We start from the raw sequence: 20,060 nt of genomic DNA on the forward strand, positions 1-20,060 counted from the left end.
CTTTATCTAGCCATCTTTTCCCACAAGAGACTGTGAAGGAGGTCTCTCGTTCTTTGTCTGAGAAGGCTTCTCAGGATCTACTGGCTCAGTCTTCAAAGAGGATGAGACCTACTGCTCCTCTTCCTAAGAAGGAGAAGACCCCCTTTCAGGAGCCCTTTCGTGTATCCAGGTCTATTAGAAGGCGTAGACCTGAAAGAAGATCTAGACCTTCAGGACTCCCTTCCAGGAAGTCCAAGTGAAAAGCAAGTCCTCCAGACTCCAGTAGGTGCCAGACTTCTAGATTTCGCGAAGCCTGGGCACAGAAGGGAGCGGACGAATGGTCCCTCTCTGTTTTGAGGAAGGGTACCTCATTCCCTTCTTTTCGAAACCTCCCTTGACAACAACTCCGAGGGAGTTATCGGCGAGATACAAGGATCCTGTGCGGAGGCAAGCCCTTCTGCTAGCCGTCGAACAAATGCTTCAAAAGGCTGCCATAGAACCGGTACAAGATCTTCACTCCCCGGGATTTTACAACCGTCTTTTCTTGTGCCAAAATCTTGGGGGTGGAGACCGGTCTTGGACGTGAGCTCCCTGAACTCGTTCGTCATAAAGAAGAAGTTCTCTATGGAGACGACGTCTTCAGTTCTGTCGTCTCTTCGTCAGGGAGATTGGATGGTGTCCCTGGACCTTCAGGATGCTTACTTCCACGTTCCCATCCATCCCTCCTCAAGGAAGTTCCTGAGGTTCATGGTAGGCGGCAGAACTTTTCAGTTCAGGGCTCTGTGCTTCGGACTTTCCACAGCTCCCCAAGTGTTCACGACCATTCTCAGGAATGTAGCTCACTGGTTGCACTTGGAAGGAGTAAGGATTTCCTTGTATCTCGACGACTGGCTAATTCGGTCCAATTCGAAGAACCGTTGTCTGGAGGACCTTTCTCGCACTTTAAACCTAGTCCAGTCTCTAGGACTTCTTGTAAACCTCGAGAAGTCTCAGATGATTCCTCAGCAGGAAATTGTCTACCTGGGGATTCAGATGGATTCTCGGGGTTTTCGAGCGTTTCCCTCCCTGGAAAGAAGGGAACGCTGCCTTCAAAAGGTGACAGACTTTCTAGAGAAAGACAGTTGTTCGGCGAGGGAATGGATGAGTCTGCTGGGGACCATTTCCTCGCTGGAACAGTTCGTTTCTCTAGGAAGGCTTCACCTCAGACCTCTTCAGTTCTTCCTGGAAAAATCTTGGGATCGGAAGTCCCAGGAGTTGTCGGATTCCTTCCAGATCTCTTGTCAGGTCAAGGAACATCTCCGTTGGTGGTTAGACCCTCAGAAGCTGGGTCTAGGAATTCCTCTGCAACCGCCGAGCCCTCGCCTAGTGTTGTTCTCAGACGCGCCGGAGTCGGGTTGGGAGCGACACTGGGCTCGAAGAAGTGTCAGGCACCTGGGACACGGATCAGAGGTCCTGGCACATCAACATGAAAGAGCTAGTAGCCATTCATCTGGCTCTTGCCCGCTTCGAACTTCTGGTCAAGGGATCAGTAGTTCTGATCAATTCCGACAACACCACAGCCCTGGCTTATATCAGGAAGCAAGGAGGGACGCATTCCTTCTCCCTGTACATTGCAGCAAGGAACCTTCTTTTATGGGCGGGGGAGAGAAACATCGTTCTCCTCACCAGATTTGTTCAGGAGAAAGAAATGTGAGAGCGGATCTGCTCAGCAGGAAGGACCAGGTTCTTCCTACAGAATGGTCTCTTCATCAGGAGGTTTGCAAAAGGCTGTGGTTCCTGTGGGGAGACCTCATATAGACCTCTTTCGCCACCCACTGGAACAAGAGGTTGGAGAACTACTGCTCCCCAATCTCGGACCCCAGAGCAGTAGCAATAGACGGCCTTCTCCTAAATTGGGACGGTCTAGACGGCTACGCTTTTCCCCGTTCAAGATAATAGGGAAGTAATAAGAAAGTTCCTTTCTTGAAGGGCACCAAGCTCACCCTGATCGCTCCCTTTTGGCCTTCACGGGACTGGTTCACAGAGGTACTGGAATGGATGATAGACTTGCCCAGGTCGCTCCCTCTAAGGAGCGATCTTCTCAAACAGCCCCACTTCGACAGATATCACAAGAACCTTCCCGCTCTAAACCTAACTGCCTTCAGACTGTCGAAGGACTGGTTAGAGCGAAGGGATTTTTCGGCGCAAGGCTGCGAAGGCTATCGCCAGAGCCAGAAGATCTTCTACCTTGCCTCTACCAGTCAAAGTGGGAAGTCTTTAGGAGATGGTGTCGATCTGAGAAAGTGTCCTCTTCCAGTACCTCTGTAATGGAAATAGCGGATTTCCTTCTTTACCTAAGGGAGCAGTGTAACCTGGCGGTTTCCACCATAAAGGGGTATAGGAGCATGCTGTCATCAGTCTTTAGACACAGAGGTCTGAACATCTCTAATAATAAAGACCTTCACGACCTTATAAGGTCTTTTGAAACTTCTAAAAATAAGTCCCCTAGACCTCCCAGCTGGAATTTGGACGTGGTCCTAAAATTCCTAATGTCGAACAAGTTTGAGCCTCCTCGATCTGCCTCTTTCAGGGATTTAACCAGAAAATCGCTGTTTCTTTTCGCTCTTGCTTCTGCCAAAAGATTGAGCGAATTACAAGCTTTGGAAGGTTCTGTAGGCTTTAAGAAGGACTCTGCGATCTGCTCCTTTCAGCCTCTCTTCTTAGCAAAGAACGAGAACCCTTCAAAACCTTGGCCTAGGAGTTTTGAGGTCAAAGGACTCTCCGATCTTTCAGGACAGGAGCTAGAACACACACTCTGTCCAGTAAGAAGTCTCAGATATTATTTGGAGAGAAAGAAACAGCTCAGAGGTAACACCGAAAGTCTTTGGTGCTCGGTCAAGGATCCTTCAAGAGCAATTTCCAAGAATGCCCAGGCTTTCTTCATTAAGGATATTATCAAAGAGGCTCATCTTTCATGCAAAGACGAACATTTTCAGCTCCTAAGAGTTAATGCTCATGAGGTGAGAGCCATAGCTACTTCTCTGGCTTTCCACAAGTCTTGGTCCCTCCAGTCTATTGTGGACTCTACATACTGGAGATGTAACTCAGTGTTTGCTTCTCATTATTTGAGAGATGTTCGTGTGACATATGAGAAGTGCTTCTCTCTAGGAGCTTACGTATCCGCGGATTCGGTGCTGGGTCAAGGAGCTGAAGCTAATTCTATTTAATCTAGTGTTATTTTTAATTGTTTGTTGTGTTTTTTTTTTCTGGTCGGTTGAAAGAGAGTGTTGAAGGTCTCTCTCTTTTTCATCTCGTATTACTAACAAGGTTAGGCTTGGTCAGGTGGTCGGTTTTGGTTGTTAGCTCCTTGTAGTTTTATTACCTAGCTCTGTCATGTAAGAGGGATAGCCCCCATTGATATGATTCAGGTAGAGGGCTCTGTCTTGTAAGTGGGTTAATCCCCATTGACACGATCCATAACAGGCTCTGTCATGTAAGTGGGTTTCTTCTCCATTGATATGATCCAGAAGGGCTGTCAGTCTTAGGTCACTTCCTCGCTGAAGCTCTTGAGGCATGCAGACTCATAGACAGTATCCATGAAGTCTTCTGCCCAATCAGGTAAGAACCATGGTTTTGTTTATTCCTACAACATATGTTGTTTTCCCGTTTTTTAGTTTTTAGCTGTCTCTTGCCCTCCTCCAAGGGTGCCAATCAGCTAAGTATATATCTGACGGGGTAAGTTGCATGTACAAAAATGATATTTTTATGATAAAATAAAGTTTTGTACATACTTACCCGGCAGATATATACGACACGGTCCGCCCAGCCTCCCCCTCAGGAGACAGGTGGAAGAGAAAATCTGACATGAAAACGGAATGGCTCCTATTCCCGCCACCCAGCGGCGGGTATGGTAGATCACCTGACCTACCTGTCGCGTGTGCCGCGAAATTTGAATTTCTGTCGGGAACGTCGGAGACTATAGCTAAGTATATATCTGCCGGGTAAGTATGTACAAAACTTTATTTTATCATAAAAATATCATTTTTAGCTGCTGATTTTTCCATTAACTAAGTTAAGATTCCTGAGGATCATGTTAGCTCCTCGGCTTGGAAGATATGAAATTTTGTCTTTTCAAGATCTGGGCATTCAGGTTATTTTGGTATTTTAGGGGGTTCTGCTGAACAAGAGCCCGAAGCCAGATTAATTTTTTGTGAATGTAGGGGAAATATTTTGCCTTTCTTTTCTGCCTTGCCTTCCAAGCACAGGACAACTCTGTAAGCCATAGAGAATTAACATTTTATTCACTGCATGAAATTTCAAAATGGGTGTAGGTAATAATATATTTTGCAGAATTTATCATTTGAAGCATCGTATTTCACAACTTACGTGTTTGAAGTTCAAAGAAAATGGGTGCTTAACTGAATAGCTTTCATATACAGTAGTTATATTTTTAATTTGATGTTCTCATAAAATCCTAGGAAACATGCTGCACGAAAAATACCTGCCTTGCACTGGAATTATCATTCAGGATTTCTTATGGGTGGGAGGGAACTGTTGGTTGAAATTACTCTTGTATCCATTTTTATTCTTAATATATATATATAAAGTAAGGCAGTTTAAACTTGTTAACTGTATGCACAGACTTTGAAATTGGTCAAAATTTAGTATGAATGAGACATGTTTGTGTTGGTCTTTCATTTCTTTCCACTCTTCATGAGTAACCTAAAAGTAGTCTCACAAGTAAAGCCAAAAATGGAAAATGCAGGTAGGAGCTATATTCTTCCCTTAGCTTTTTCTATCCTACTCCAAAGCAGAGCCTAACATTGGTCATTTCTTTATTTCCATTGTGTATGTGTACACAAGTCACTGAAACCTACAGCATCAGTGAAAGTAAGGCTAATGTTGCACTGTTGTATAAATGCAGTAAAACATTTTACATGAAATGTGTTAATTAATTACAAGCAAAATATTTCAGTCAGGACAGCCATCATATCCATACTCTTGATCCACTACACTCAAGTACCACACCACATTTCAATAAGTGTGAATGAAGGACTATAAATCAGTAAATTTCTTCATTTTACAATATAGTAGAAACATTCAAACCAGAATAAACAGAAAAGATTATTAAACAGGAAAGCCTATTGTAAAGCAATGGTCGTCTGCTGTGCACTATTGGCCAACCTGTAATTTAGGCTAAGCCTGCCAAGAACCCTTTTAATTTTTATTCTATGCACAAACTGATTAGTGCTGAAGTCAGTAAAATCCATAAACTATGAATGGCTGTAAATCATTTGTTGTGTTCTATAAACATTATTTTGCAACAAAAACAAATTATCTATTCTGTACCTTGCAGCTGTTTATGTAAACCTTTGCTGAGGCATAGCATATCTTATGAATGCACTATGCAAATCAGTAATACTATTACACCAGTGCATTGGCTCATTAATGAGTGCTTGTACATATTACCTTAGCATTGGGTATAAAGTTGTTGCCAAATACCATTCAGTAACATTATGGTACTGAGGGATACTGTACATGAGGATCCCTCAGTACATTGGCTCATTCGCAGTAGATGTGTATGTACATAAAATTAAAAGAAAGTACTCGCCTTATTTCATTAGTTTGTTTTAAAAATTGCAGCTTTAGTACAACGTCCTAAATATACAATTAAAAACACAAGCTAAACATATAAACCTCTTTAAGCAGCTCCTGAATGTAACTGTGAAAATAAATAATTCGATAATAAAAGATTTCATGTAATAAATTTTTACATTTTATTTGTAAAAAAAAAAAAAAAAAAAAAAAAAAAAAATTTACATGTGTTGTACCTGTGGGCAAAATCTATCCCTTATCATAAATGATTGTTGATACTGTTGTACAGCTTAAGTCAAAAGAATGAGCTTGGCTGGCAACCTTTTCACTCTTTTTATATTGTTTTATCATAGCCGCTTTACTTTCCAATAGTATGAGATGATACTTATGGCACTACCAACTCTCCTCGGAGCCATGGGGACAGATGCTCAGTTTCAATGCAAGTGAGATACTGCAAATAACATGTGTGCAAGTGCATGTTTCATTACACATTTGATTAGATGCATATCAGCACAAGAAGAGCAAAGTAATATAAAGTTAGGAATTTTGCTACCATGTACAGTAGTGAATTGAGCCTCATATGAGCATTGAAACTTCCCCCTCCACCCACAGCCACAACCTTTGACGGTGTTTGACAGTATGAAATTAGTAGTAGTATGGGAGAATCAAGGACAGTGAAGGACGCAAATACCATGAGTAATTGGTGCATATTTTTTATTCATTACTTGTACCTCCCATGTCCAGTCATTATACTCATTGTTGTTGCGGATATTACTGTACTCCCCCCCCTTACTTTTTTCTGTAAAAAGATGAAAAGGTATAATATTAGGGTTAGTTCAGTTCTTTGAAAAGAAACTTGCTTTTATTACTTATATGGGTAGAGATATATTTTAGGAATTTTGAATTACTCTTAAACAGAATTCAGAGCAACCTGAGATACTTATTATAAGTACTGTAGTCAGTAAATTTACATAAAAGAAACATTAAATTGGATTGAATACAATATTAGAAATATACAGGTAGCACGAAGACGGTAAAAATGTAGAAACATAGTGGATTCCTGCCCATGTAAGCATCAAAGGAAATGAAGATACCAACAATACAGCCAAAGCTGCAACCACTGTACTATGACAGGTTGACATGTAGATATATCTATTAGTGATTAAATAGCATCTCTTGAACCCGTTATAATCAGTAAGTGGCAGATTATATGGAATGATAAACCAGAAAGTAACAAATGAAGACAGATCAAGCCCAGTGTTGGAATGAAAAGTTCAGCATATCCAAAGGAATGACACACAAGTAATATTAACTCATCTTAGAATTGGTCACTCTTGTTTGACTCATGGACATTAGAGGAATCCCTCAGGCCAGCCTTGTGAGAACTAAATAAATTAGCTGAGAGGTCTGGGCAAACTTAATAATAATTTATAACAACTGTTGCTTCTACAACCACAATCATAATCTTCAGTATCCTCCCACTTCCTAACACAGTCATAAGTTTCAGTGTCCTCCCACTTCCCATTTCTATATAAGATGAAGGTTAGCACAGAGGAATAATGTTTGCTTCTTGGGCATGGATTGTGACTTGGGCAAGCTCCGTGGGAGTTCTCTTATTTCAGAATCTGTCAAGTTTGTGTGAATATGTCTTTTTTGGAAGGAGTAAGGCTGAGTGCGATTGATGGGTTTATAGAAAAATGTTTTATTTAAAAAAAATTATTTCCAGAAATTAATTGTACTATATTGTAATGTGATTTTTTAAAATCTTATCTTTTTCTTTGATCTGTTATGTTAATTTCTATCAGTATTTTTGGTTGTCAATTTAATGGCTTTGTTTCATGTGACTTCAGCAGTTTGAGTGCTCTGATTACCAATCACGTATAATTTTAAGATGAAGCTTAAGATAAAATTTTTGTTTTGATCATGTTTTCTTCTTATTTGTAATTCTAGAAGAAAGACAAGGAGGACAAAAAGGAAAAAGACAAAGACAAAAGAGAGAAAGACAAGAAAGATGAGGAAAAGGACAAAAAGGAGGATAAGGATAAGAAGGAAGAATCAGATGAGAAGATGGAAGAGGAAAAATCAGCTGACAAGAAGGAAAAGAAAACAGCTGAAAAAGATGAGGAAAAGAAGGAAGAGGAGGAAGATGATGAAGAAATGGAGGAAGATGAAGAGGAGGAGATGGTAAGTCAGTTTTACTCATCCTGTGTATATATACTGTATAAAGAAAAAAATACTATAAGGAAAATAATTTCAAAATAATTAATTTTTTGGTATAATTCAAGGAAAATGATGAAAAATTATGTCCTAATTAAGAGGGAAGAAAGGGGGAAAAATTTCTTAATTGAAAGTGTTGGTTCCCCACATGCTGTTGTAGAACTATGTCGTTAACTGTTTGAGTAACTAAAAGAGTTGATACATTGGTTTTAGAGTGGTTGGCATTGAGTAAATAGGAAGTGTGATTGTGGTCTGGTTGAACTAGTTCCAAAAAATTATAAGTGATTGATTGACGCTGTCTGAGTAAATAAGTTACAAACCTGTTATTAAAACATATTTAGAATTGTATTATGGGAAGGTGAATACATGTAGCGGTTTGTATTTGGTATTGTATCAGATCATTTTGAATGTTTCCTAAATGTGAGAAACTGTGACTTAAAGCCTTTGGAATAAGAAAAAATCATTCTCATCAAGTTGCAAATGGTTTTATCATTTATGAAATTATTTTCAGGATGATGAAGATTCTAAGGATGAAATGCCAAGTGCAAAGCGAGGGGACAGCAAAGAAAGGAAAGAAAGCAAAGAAGGAAGGAGAAAAGATGATAAAAAAGACAGGGAAAGAAGAGAAAAGAAAGAGAAGAAGAAAATGTTTACAATTGATCCATACCTCCTCCTCTCTTTTGTATACTTTGACCAAACGCATACGGGTTATATTATTGACAGGGACTTGGAAGACATTATCAACATGCTAGGACTAAATCTCTCGAGAGCCCAGGTGTGTTCAAAATTAGAACTAAGACTTTTTATAGTCATATATGTGAGAGTTGAGATATTTGACTTGAGTAGTCTAATTAATCACTGGATAATCAAAACATTTATGTATATCATACTTTCATATTTTACAGCCCCTCAAATTATGTCTGTTAGTAGATGATTTTATCATATTTTTTGTGCATTTTGTGAGTTCTATTTTTAGTAGAATAGGCTATCTTTCATCAGCTGACATCAGTCTCCTCTCCCTTGTTTGTACATAACAGAGCTTTGCTGTGGGTGATTGCAAGATATTTTAAATGATAGTTTAATCGAAACATCAAATAGAGAAAGTTGACAAATGCAATTACAGTATGTGCTATTTAATCAAAAGCCTCTGCTTTTGATATATACTAGTCAGTAGCTGTGTTATATTTTTAGCAGTTGATATGTCTGTAATATAGAATCAGTTTCTTCAATATTTATGGTTCATTACTTTCATATTTTGTTTTGTCACTGATTTTGGTTGTAAAATAACAACCAACAACTAGAGAGCTTTCTTTTTTGTTTTTAGTCACCATTTCATCTTTAATAAGAGCCTGTTTATCTATTTGAATAAAATGAAACTTAATGAAACATATCTTAGTTTAATCAAAACTAATAAAAAAATAAGTTAATGAAAGCTAATAAAAAAAAACATTATGAGTAACAAAACTTCTACTTTCACTGTTCACTTGTTAGCTGATATGTTTACCAGTGTAAGCTCATAATGTTAGATAAAGTCAAGTAGTTTATATTTTTTTTAATAATAATGTGCTAATTTTTTTAATTTTCACACACACACACACACACACACACACACACACACACACACACACACACACACGGATTTAACCCCTGACACACACACACACACACACACACACGGATTTAACCCCTGAAATTAAGCTAAAAGTTATATATAAAAAATCTGAGTACACAGGTATAAACTATGGTAAATATTCTAACACTTGGGGTGTGTCACTGTTACCCTGAAGCATTTATGCAATGCTTTTTGTAAGTGGCAGTAAACTTTATTTTTTAACCTCAAATAGTCTAAAATTCTGAAACTGCCATTTTTTTTAACTGAAGAGAAATTTACTTGTATGGTAATGTGTATTGTTCTTTTTCCTTTGTAGAACAGTTAATTTGGCAGAACTAAGTTTACTTAAACCTATGAAGTTCTCCATTAAGAAGGCCAGTGAACATCAAAATATTTGTAGCACTCAGTGGTAATCTTGTCAATTTTGTATTCCCAATAGCAAAAGAAGTTGATGTGCAAAGTTATGTCTCGAGATGTCCTTCATTATCGCAAGCTGACCGACGTTCCACTGGAGGATAAGGACAAGCCTAGGGACCCTGCACCAACTATTGACATGGAGAGCTTAGCAAAAGGTAGGTGGTTTTTGTAGCCTGCAGTGGTTGATAATAGCAGCTGATAGTTTGCTTCAAGGTACATTTTAATGCTGCTTAGTTCTTGGTTTTATTTACTATTGAATAATAATTTGACACCTTGAATATTAGTATTTATTTATTAGCAATTAATAATTTGACATCTTGAAATAGAGTATAAGAGTTATAAGTGAAAAGGGTACTAAATTATGGTCACTGCAAAGGTACTAAATTATGATTTATGCAAGTTTTGTGTGAGTCAGAATGGGATAACAGTAGTTCAAAGTTGTTCGTCTTTGTGCCATGATACAGTTGTTGAGTGTTCGTCTTTGTGCCATGATACAGTTGTTGAGTGTGAAATCTTTTTCAAAACTTGGGACTTCTGAAGCATCACCTGATTTAGTTATTAATGGGGTTTCAGCTAGTGGCTCTCTTTCTCTTTCACCCAGCCTCCAGTGTGTAATGCTAATATTCTTTAAACAATATGTATACCTACATGATTCCATAATTGCTTATTTTTTCTTTGGTGTGACACACCGCAGTTGGAAGCTCCTTTTGACCTCGTATGAGTTAGTAGTAACAGTTTTTGATGGTCAGAATCTAAATGTTTTTCAACACCATTGCAACTTTATTGTACCCAGTTATATTATGCTGTCTCATTAGGGTGACTTAGCTTTTGAATTCATGTTTTGTTGTTTCATCTTTCTGGTTGCGTAAATTTATAATTGAAATGTATTTACAAAACTCAGCAAGCTTCTGTCCTGCCTCATTTATATATTACAACCCCATTAATCTTATATTGCTTTTCCTCTGTAAATTTCAGCCAATTGTACCAACTTTTGTTCAAATAACCTTAGAGCATAAACCCAGTTCCCCGTAGTGGGCTAGTGTTATCAGTAAACCTTATGCCATGCACTGTAGGCATTACACAAGGTTCTTTGCAGCATCCCTGCAGCCCTTAGTTGCAACCTGTCACTCATTTTACTGTACCTCCATATTCTTTTTCTTCCATTGTACTTTCCACCTTTTCCTAATAGTTGTTTCATAGTGCAACTGCGAGGTTTTCCTCCTGTTACACATTTAAAACCTTTCTACTCTCAATTTCTCTTTCATCACTAAATAACCTCAGGTCCCAGCATTTGGCCTTGCCTAAATTTTATATTCTTTTCCATTCCATAACCTCAGTTCTTCTATATCATGTCAGCTACCTGTCATTCATGCAACATCATCAAGAAATCATGCTCTTGTGTGTCTCTCCTCAGTTTTAGCTTTTAAGTGATTGATAACATTGTGCATGCATTAGTTTCACTTACTTTTATCATTTAGAAGAATTTTGTTGGGAATGTTCTGTGATTTGCTTGCCCCTCCATACATTGTTGTGAACATACTATTTGTCATTTTCTGCTTGTGTGTGTAAGATCATTTGATAATTCTCCTTTTTTGCTTATTAATTACATGTATATATAAATCATGTGATTATCCTGATTTTGTCATTGAAATTTTTGAAAGGGTAATTTTGAATAGGTACTAGCGTTGAGTGATATTTAGTTTACCATTGTTGTTTTGTTAGTTTTGTTTACCATATCCTAGCATATGTGTCAAGTGTTACCCAGAAATTCTTGCAACAGCTTCATGACTTTCATTGAGGAGGATTCTCACCACATATATATCTGTCCTGTTAGTGGTCAGCAGTGTCTCCTTCAGCATATATAATGTGCGTGTTTGAGGTGTGAGAGTTGGTTGGTTGATCAGTGGTTCCTGTTTTTCCAGAAGAGGTTCTACTATTCTAAGCTTTCTGGGTAGCCTCATTATGCTCTTTGGCTTCTGGAGTCTTACTGAATGGGTTGCAGTGCTCTTAATACTTCATCGCCCCTTCCCTGTGATGTCTCATGCCATTACTGTGGGTAGAAAAGGAAATGGCTGGGTGAACTTCTACTCATTGGTTTGCTCATCTGCAGATGACTCTTTTCTCTGATAATTTTCCTGTGATTTCAGGGTAGGATATTCATTCTATCCCCATCTCCTGCTGTTGCTCTATGATCAGTTTTTTCCACCTACTTTTCTGATGTTGAGGCTGCCTGCTGCCACATTGCCTGGATATGCCCCAGTTGGTGGGTCCTTGCTTCACGTATTGGTTGAAACTGTAGTTCTGTTTAGTAGAATGTGATTCATGAGTAGCTTTGGTTAGTCCTTGGGTATAGTGGGTGTGTTGTAGACTTCCTCTGCTTCCATCACTCCTGCAAATCCACCTGTTGCTTCTATGTTGCCTCTAGTGTCACCTGTGGCTCTCATCCTGCACCTCGATGTGTGAGTTTCTTTTCTGAGCTGATCAGTTGTCTTCTCAAGACCTTGGCAGTAGTTCTGAGTCCCCTCTTCATGCCACAGGATCTGGTATACCTGCTTTTGCTTACCTTTCCCATGACTTTGGGCTCTGTCTTTCTGTTCTCTTGGGTGTGAACACAGTTCTGAGCCTCATTCTGTGGATGGCTGCAGTAGAAGTTCTTCACATTGTCAGTAAGGAAGTTCTGGAGAGTCTTCTCTTTTGCTCTGCCTCTTGTCCTGCCAGGCCTACAACGGGTTCCTTATTGGCTCTTTATGCTTGTGAGTTTGCCCATAGGCTGATCCTCTTGTCAGCTGTGTCATCAAGTAACACCCATGAAGGGGTATGCCCTTGCTCTCACTCTGGAGCTGTCCAGTGCTGATTACCCTGGATTGACAACAAGTGGAGATGAGGTTTCAGTTTTCTGAGTTCTAACTTGTTTCCTTGCTGTATACTGGTTTGAATTTAGCAGTATGTGGGATAGTGTGCTTACATAACTTTTATGTAAGGGAAAATTAAATTGGTAGTAAGGAAATACTTATTTGATGAAATTAACTTGACTTTTTAAAAAAAATTTTTGTAGGGAATAACATGGTGATGCCTGTGTTCTTGGATGCTACAAATGCTCCCAGTGCAGTAGATATAAAATCGCTTTCCAAGAAAAACATAAGAATCAAAGAGGAACCACCATCATCAGGTTTGTTTTCCCCTAACTTTATGTTAAATTATTTCTGTGGTTAATGTGTTATATTGGTCAGTATGTAGTATCATCTTGAAAGAGAACTAATCATTTTATTTGCCTTTACATAAAAATTATGGTAACGCAGGTTTTTTCTTATTGCATTAACCTTCAGTGTTTTGTTTTTTTCCATTTTTTTTTGCTGTGTGCACAATATGCCCAGGTAAAATGTAGTTTTTTGTCTTTTCAGATTTATAAAGTTATTATTTTGAGTTGTTTTGAAGAGCACATATGAGATAAAATTAAAAATTTTTTATTTATCAACAATATTTTTACATAATGAATTTTAATAGAAATTTGTTTTGCCACAAATCTGTTGCTTGTAGTTAGCCCTTTCGTGTGCCACAGATCATCTGAAGATGCTTCTGCCCATCTTAAAAGAAAGATGATGACCATCAGTCAGCAGCAATGCACATGCATAGGTGGATCCCAGAGGCTCAAGAGGCTATTTGTTTCATTTGTGCATGTTCAGGAAGACCAGCATAATATTGTGATGTTCCAGATGTTTTAGCCGATTGTAATCTTTATTGTTGACAGCCTTATTCACATCATCTTTCTTTCATTTTCCTGGCATTGTACACATTTTTGGCTCTAAGGATAATGTGGTTAGGAATTTGTTAATCACAAACCCATTGCACTTTTCATTCATTTTCCCTGTCATTTGTATTTTTCACACACATCTTAGACAGTGGTATTTGACAAGTGATTTGCTGTTCATGGCAAGTTATCCCATCTACAGCTACTTCAGGTCCCCATTGGTTAGCTTCCTTGCTTCGTGTGTCTGTGGGTGAGTTCAAAGCTAGTAATCTTCCCGAGTCATTTTGGATCATTGCAAGGATTCCCACTATTTTCTTGTAGAGGAGGGATTAAATAACATGCAATATTATCTCCTGTGACTGCTAGAGATCCTTGGAGTTCAGTTGGTCAAGTGCAGATTCATTGTCTGATTGCTGGTGTCATTGATTTTAAGAGGGATGGAAGCATCTGTGATGATTTTGATATCATGAAATAGGTTATAAGTAATGGATTTATTTAATATATATATATATATTTTTTTGGGAAAATTTTGTTTGATGATTGAATTTTTTAACATTAAACTTTTATTTTATTTACAGAATTGAAAATGTCATATGTCTTGAGGAAAATTCACTCGATATTATTGTTTAGTTGTAGACCTGAGAATAAGTTTGTAACTTCCCAAATCATGAATCTTTGCTGTGTACAACAAGATGTTGTCATTAACTTGAAATTGGTAATGGATGCAGAAGGAACTGTATGCAGATGAATCAGCCTATAGATGGTTCATGGATTTGAAAAGTGGTGTTGGGGTCACTGTATGCCATTTTCTGAACTTGCTTGTTTGTGATTAGAGTATTCTAATCTTGAAGTAGAAGTTGGGAGTTCAGTTTTTAAGACCTCTGTATTTTAGCCTCATAGTTAAGAGATTTTTTCTTCCAGTTAATGATGGCTCTCAGAACAAAGAGCAGAATGATGGTGAAGTGACGGTCAATACAGGAAGTCAAGGTAATGAAATTTCAAGCAAAGGATGTTTTGATCTATTTTGCTGTTGTTACATATGATAATGTTTAGCTAAAAAAATATAGTATTCGGTAACTACTAACCAATTTCCTGCTGGCATTATGTAATTAAACATTTTACCTTTAAATAAAAAATTGACATTCTATTCCTATAGTCTGTTAAACTTTTTCATATTTATAAGTGATTAAATTTTGGCAAAAGAAGAGAATAGGTAAAAGTTGAAGGTATAAGAATAAGGAATTGATGAAATGTAAGAAGTGAAGCAGAACAGCTGCAGTAATTTAATACTGAAAGTGAGATCTGCATCGTAAATTGTAATCCCTTCACCAGGCACTCAGTTGCTGTGCCTAAAAGTACCATTGGTAATGAAATGAACGTTGAATCACACTGAACTGAAACAAATTTTTTTTGTAGGTGTTGTGAAGTATGGAGGGTCTCTCGTCGACATTGGGAAATTGATACAGCAATTAGAAAAATCTGAGAATGCCAGAAACAGCACAGAGGAGAAGCTGAGAGAGTTGCAGAAGGAACTAAGTATGAATTATTTTTTTCTAATATTAGCAGCTTAAAGCAATTTGAACTCTAGCATGAAATTACTTAGTAAAGTTCAAAAGACATAAATGTTATGAAAGTATTTTCATAGCAATTTGAACTCTTGTCATGAAGTTATGTAGTGGAATTCAAATTGAATGAATTTCTTAAGAATATTTTCATGACTTACATATGATAATTACAAATGAAATATTTTACAGTGGCCAGTAAAGAGGAAGCTCGGAAGTCCCATGAAAAGTGTTTGAAATTAAGTAAAGAAGTCAAAGCATCCAACTCCAGTCTCAAAACAATGGAGGAGGAGCTTCAGAAAGCCATTGTAAGTATTTCATAACTGATTTTGTAAATTTAGAAGGTATAAGGAATAGTGACTTATTGTAATTACTTCTAATGTTGAATTGTTTGTCTTAATAGAATGGTAAAGCAGTTTGTTGAACTAGAAAGGTATAGATTTTCTGTGTAGCTCATTGAAGAAAAATAAGAAATACTATTACTGATGTGATTTGCAGTTACTAAGTAATTGCTGCTCTAGTGGGAGTAATTGACTGCTTTTTTTTTTACTCAGAAGTATTGTATTATGGTAATGACATCATGTTGGAGGCTTTACATAGATAGGTGTAAATGAGTGAGTTTTTATAGCACTGTCTGTAGGATGTTTTATCACTTTATTAAGTGTGCTCCTTATTGTTTAATAGAAGCCAGTAGTGGCAGTGTTCATGACATTTTTCTTGACTTGAAAAGTTGGTCTCAGACCTTGTTGTTAGTAATATTTATATTTATTATTGATAAGAGGAAGGCTTGCTAAAATAAAATGAGTAAGTTCTTTTTATTTGAAAGATATGGAAGACTTGTAACAACACTTGTAATAAAGGTGATATAGGACAAGGATTACAGATGTCTTGACAGAAGGGAGGTTTATTTTGCAAAGTACAGTAAACATGGAAAAATACTTTAGAGTGGAAAGTGGAAATTAAGAGATTTCAGCACTGTGTATGAATTTTTGAAAGGTGGGGTAGTGTATATGCTAGAAGCATGGCAGAATTCAACTTAACATAAAAACATAACTCCCAGAAAGTTTTAAAAAGTGACTGACAATGTTGTAAGAAAGTAATAGTTAAAAGGTTGATGGAGTGGGTAGTAGTAGTTATGGTTATTAATAAAAAGCTACTTAATGGTGAACTCTTGTGTAATCTCACGGGTCATTTTGTTGATGAATGAGGGAAAGGTTCCAGTGGCACGAGTAGGATTAATAATTTTCATTTTTAACTTTAAATGTATAAAGGCGAAATGTAATAAAAGGAGAAATTAGGAAGAACAGCTTTATAACTATGCTTGCCATACCTTGTTAGTTATACAGAAATGACAGGTGTATTGTGAAAGGGGTTGTGTGGCAGGTTTGAGATGGAAGGAAAAACTGTTTATGTGACACTACATTATTGTAGAGGAGACTCAGGATACAGTTATACAGTATTGAGGATGTTGAAGATGAAGGGTGAAGATACTAGCTCATTAAAAAGCAGGTGGAACTGACGTAACAATACATGTTAGCAAGTAGGAAAGTTAGAGAGGCATAACAATTACTAGCTTGTTGGATGACAGAAGTGTCAGAATGTGAAGTTGCTGACTAAAGCCACCAGAGCATTAAGTATTGTAACTAGGTAGGAGATGTATTCTGTCAGTAACTTTTTACGATCTCTGTAAAGCCTATCATCATAAAAAATGGGAGGCTTTGTGGAATTATGAATCTGATAATGTAAATTGAAACATTAAACCAACTGTAAGATTGTGGTGGTGTTCTTTTGAAACAGAATATGAGTTGAATTAATTTTATCCCATTTTCAAACTGGTCTTTCTCTTTTGACATATGGATACTGGATATTTACCATACATAACAAATAACAAATAGATCACTTGATCCAGCTAACTACAGTCATTGAAATGTAGGTCCATGAGTCCCCACCAGGCTTTGTGTGTACTTCTAGATTTTTATCTCCCCCTACTGGCTGCTATTATGAGCAAGTGCCTATGCAGGTATGAAGCCAGTGTGATCTTAAATGAGAATAACCCAATCACAGAAGGCAGATGATACAAAATAATGTTTGCAATTAAACATGTTTTATGTAATTGAACTGTATCACTATGTTCAGGAGCTAAATTGCCAATGGCATCGTTAGCATTAGGAAATGTTCATAAAAAAGTTATTGGAAAGAAATTCTTGTAAAAAATTTTGTCTGAATTATTACATTATAAAAGTTTTAATTTATACAGTAACATCCAATATATTTATTATTGAAAAACTCGTATAACCATCTGTATAAGAGTTTGATAACTCATTTGTTTGGTGAAGCTTTTTGCTCGCACCTTTTTTACCTTACCTTTTATATAAACTACCATATTTTCTTTGCTATCAAGTTCTCTTGGCAATAACAGGGAATTAGAGATAAAAATGTGTAGAGTATATTCAAGAGTCATTGCATGCATTGTGGCACTTGCCTTTGTTTCCAATTATTATAAAAATCTCCCTAAACTCCATTAAGTGTTATCATTACCAAGTTTTCACTTCTTTAAATTTATTCACAAGAAGGTTCCTTATTTACTTAGGGTATATACAAAAGCTTGGTAGTATACACATTTTCTCTTTCTGATGTATCTTTAATTATTGAACACTATTAGAAATTGTTTGCACCTTTATTTCTTTGTTTACTGTAATTTTTTTCATTTCCTTTTGTATACTGTATAGTGTAAGCTAAGTGGAAAATTATCATCATATGAAGTTTTTTTGTACTTGAAATTTTTTATGCATTTAATAATTTATAAATATCCTCAATTTTACCAATTAGAGACCCTTTTGGACTCCTTTGTCAGGTTAAAATAGCTGCAATCTTCATTTCGTAAGTAATTTCTTATATTGGGAAGACGGAACCTCAGTGCCTTTGCTGAATCTGTGCATTGATAATCTATTTTATTAGTTTTCAGAGTAATCAAAGTGTCTGCCTAAAATTTTTTCTTTCTTAAACAGGAGGACAATAATGTTTATCAAAAAGCCCTGAATCAAATCAAGACTGTGATAAAACCTCTGGTAGCCGGAGTCGATCTGGACGATGAGGACATCCCAATAAAAGTGAAAGTGGAGCCCAGGGAAAATGGGACTGTTGAGTGATATGCAAACAGCATAGCTGTAACACGGTGCAAAGATAGCATGGACAATTTTTTATTTAAATAGTTCAAAATGAATAATATTTTAGTGAGTAGAGATTTATTGAAGCCTGTTGCAAGGTGTGTGAATCTTATCCAGTGCAAAAGAGTAATATTTCTATATTTATTTCTGTATAAATAGAGAAACAGGGATTATTGAGTGGTGGTATGCTGTGTAACAAACTTTGAAGTTGTAATACCAAGTTGCACCAAACCGTAATGCAGGGGAATTTCATTACAGTACTTATGATTTTCAAATGCAGTAGCACTTAGAAGCTCAGGGTATTGTTAGTGTTTGTTGTTGTAGATCTTGTGTACCATTGTTTCATTTGATACTGTCTCTTGATATCTTCTCCCAAAAGGAATTACATTGGTATACATAATTAAGTACAATGTGGATATATTCAGCATTGTTTTTGTTGATTCATGTAGTTGTGACACAATATTTCAATAACATTTATCCTGTGTATAAGTGATTGAAAAGTGATTGAATTTAATGTCATTTCACTCAGCAGTGTACAGTAATACATGACAGTTTTGTAACATATATTCTCAAATTATATTTTCAGTTGGCTATGCAATAAATCATGACAAAAAGTGATTGAATTTTAGTTTTTTGTAGTTTTGTCCAATGCTATATGTGTGTGTTCCGTATGTTATTGTTCTGAGGTGATATCTTGATTGCCTCTGTATTTTTTATGGAATGCTAATGATTGTATTTATTAGAGAGTATGAGTAGTGCTTGATATTCAGTTTTTAAATTGAGCATCTAAGTGCTAATATGATACCCATCCCTTCCACTCAAAAGTTGTGTTGAACACGAGAATGGGTGCAGTTGCTCCAGGGAATGTAGAAAGATGATTGATATGTAGCATTAGTACTTAGTATAAGTAATTGAATATATTTGATCTTCATTTTTCAGACAAAAATATATTGATATTTTTTACTGTTCACTGTATTATTACCCTATGAATGCCGTTGACGAAAAATTAGTGTACAGTATTTGTTTTAGGTGCAAAAGTTAGTTTTATGTGGAAATATTATTTTATTTTGTACAGAAATGTAATTCCTTTATAGCTTTCATTTTAACACTTATGCTCATGCATGAACACTAAGCAAATATGGATATGAAAATTAATTTCTAACTTTACTGTAGTGCCAGGCTTGTTGAAAATAATTTTTTTTATTTTGAAAGTTTAAAACAGTTACAGCTGACATGTCCACATGAGTATGTAGGAGAATATGGGAGAATAAAAAAAATTTAGGGATGACTGTGAACAAATACTTTAGAAAAAGTCATGTATTGGTAGAAATTAAATGCTTTGATCAAAGAACAAATGATGTTTTAATGAATTTGTGTGGTGGTCGAATGAATTATTTGAGAGTTGTAGAGGATACAAAAGAGGCATATCCGAAGACAGTTTTCAGCTTTTCTTTACAATTAAACTTCATGCATCATGTAATATTTTTTCATAAATCCTGAATTCTTGACATACTCATTCAAACAAAATCCTACCTTACAACTTCCCTGGTATATCGGATAACGTTCATTATCAACTCCAATGCCCTGTGATGCTGTATCTTCCACAAATCTTCAACCTCCCTTCCCATAGTTATCAAAGTTGGTCTAGATCTTTTTTGTAGACTTTCTGATGTTTGTAAGGCAGGCTACGACTATAAAACTCCAGGCTTTTGATACATAAACTGCCCCATAATAGCCTTCCCCCTAGTAGAATTATCAGGTCTATAAATAAATTTTGTTGTGGT

At 36.6% G+C, this 20,060-nt stretch overlaps 1 protein-coding gene across 3 annotated transcripts in view; it reads left to right on the forward strand.

Moving 5' to 3' along the window:
* LOC136836905 (cell division cycle and apoptosis regulator protein 1-like) overlaps nucleotides 1-19,241 on the forward strand; it is a 63,529-nt gene extending 44,288 nt beyond the window's left edge. Inside the window, exons 14-21 of one of the 3 annotated variants that reach the window (XM_067101345.1) lie at nucleotides 7,504-7,737; nucleotides 8,282-8,545; nucleotides 9,822-9,954; nucleotides 12,855-12,968; nucleotides 14,469-14,534; nucleotides 14,964-15,083; nucleotides 15,302-15,417; nucleotides 18,118-19,241. In XM_067101345.1, the coding sequence (XP_066957446.1) occupies nucleotides 7,504-7,737; nucleotides 8,282-8,545; nucleotides 9,822-9,954; nucleotides 12,855-12,968; nucleotides 14,469-14,534; nucleotides 14,964-15,083; nucleotides 15,302-15,417; nucleotides 18,118-18,258 (1,188 nt within the window). In that variant the 3' untranslated portion in view covers nucleotides 18,259-19,241. The remainder of the gene's footprint in view (nucleotides 1-7,503; nucleotides 7,738-8,281; nucleotides 8,546-9,821; nucleotides 9,955-12,854; nucleotides 12,969-14,468; nucleotides 14,535-14,963; nucleotides 15,084-15,301; nucleotides 15,418-18,117) is intronic. The other 2 variants (XM_067101346.1, XM_067101348.1) reach the window with 2 other exon arrangements.
* Nucleotides 19,242-20,060: the final 819 nt, after the last annotated feature.

Source organism: Macrobrachium rosenbergii, chromosome 57 (genome assembly GCF_040412425.1).
Source record: "Macrobrachium rosenbergii isolate ZJJX-2024 chromosome 57, ASM4041242v1, whole genome shotgun sequence".
Classification (NCBI taxonomy): domain Eukaryota; kingdom Metazoa; phylum Arthropoda; class Malacostraca; order Decapoda; family Palaemonidae; genus Macrobrachium; species Macrobrachium rosenbergii.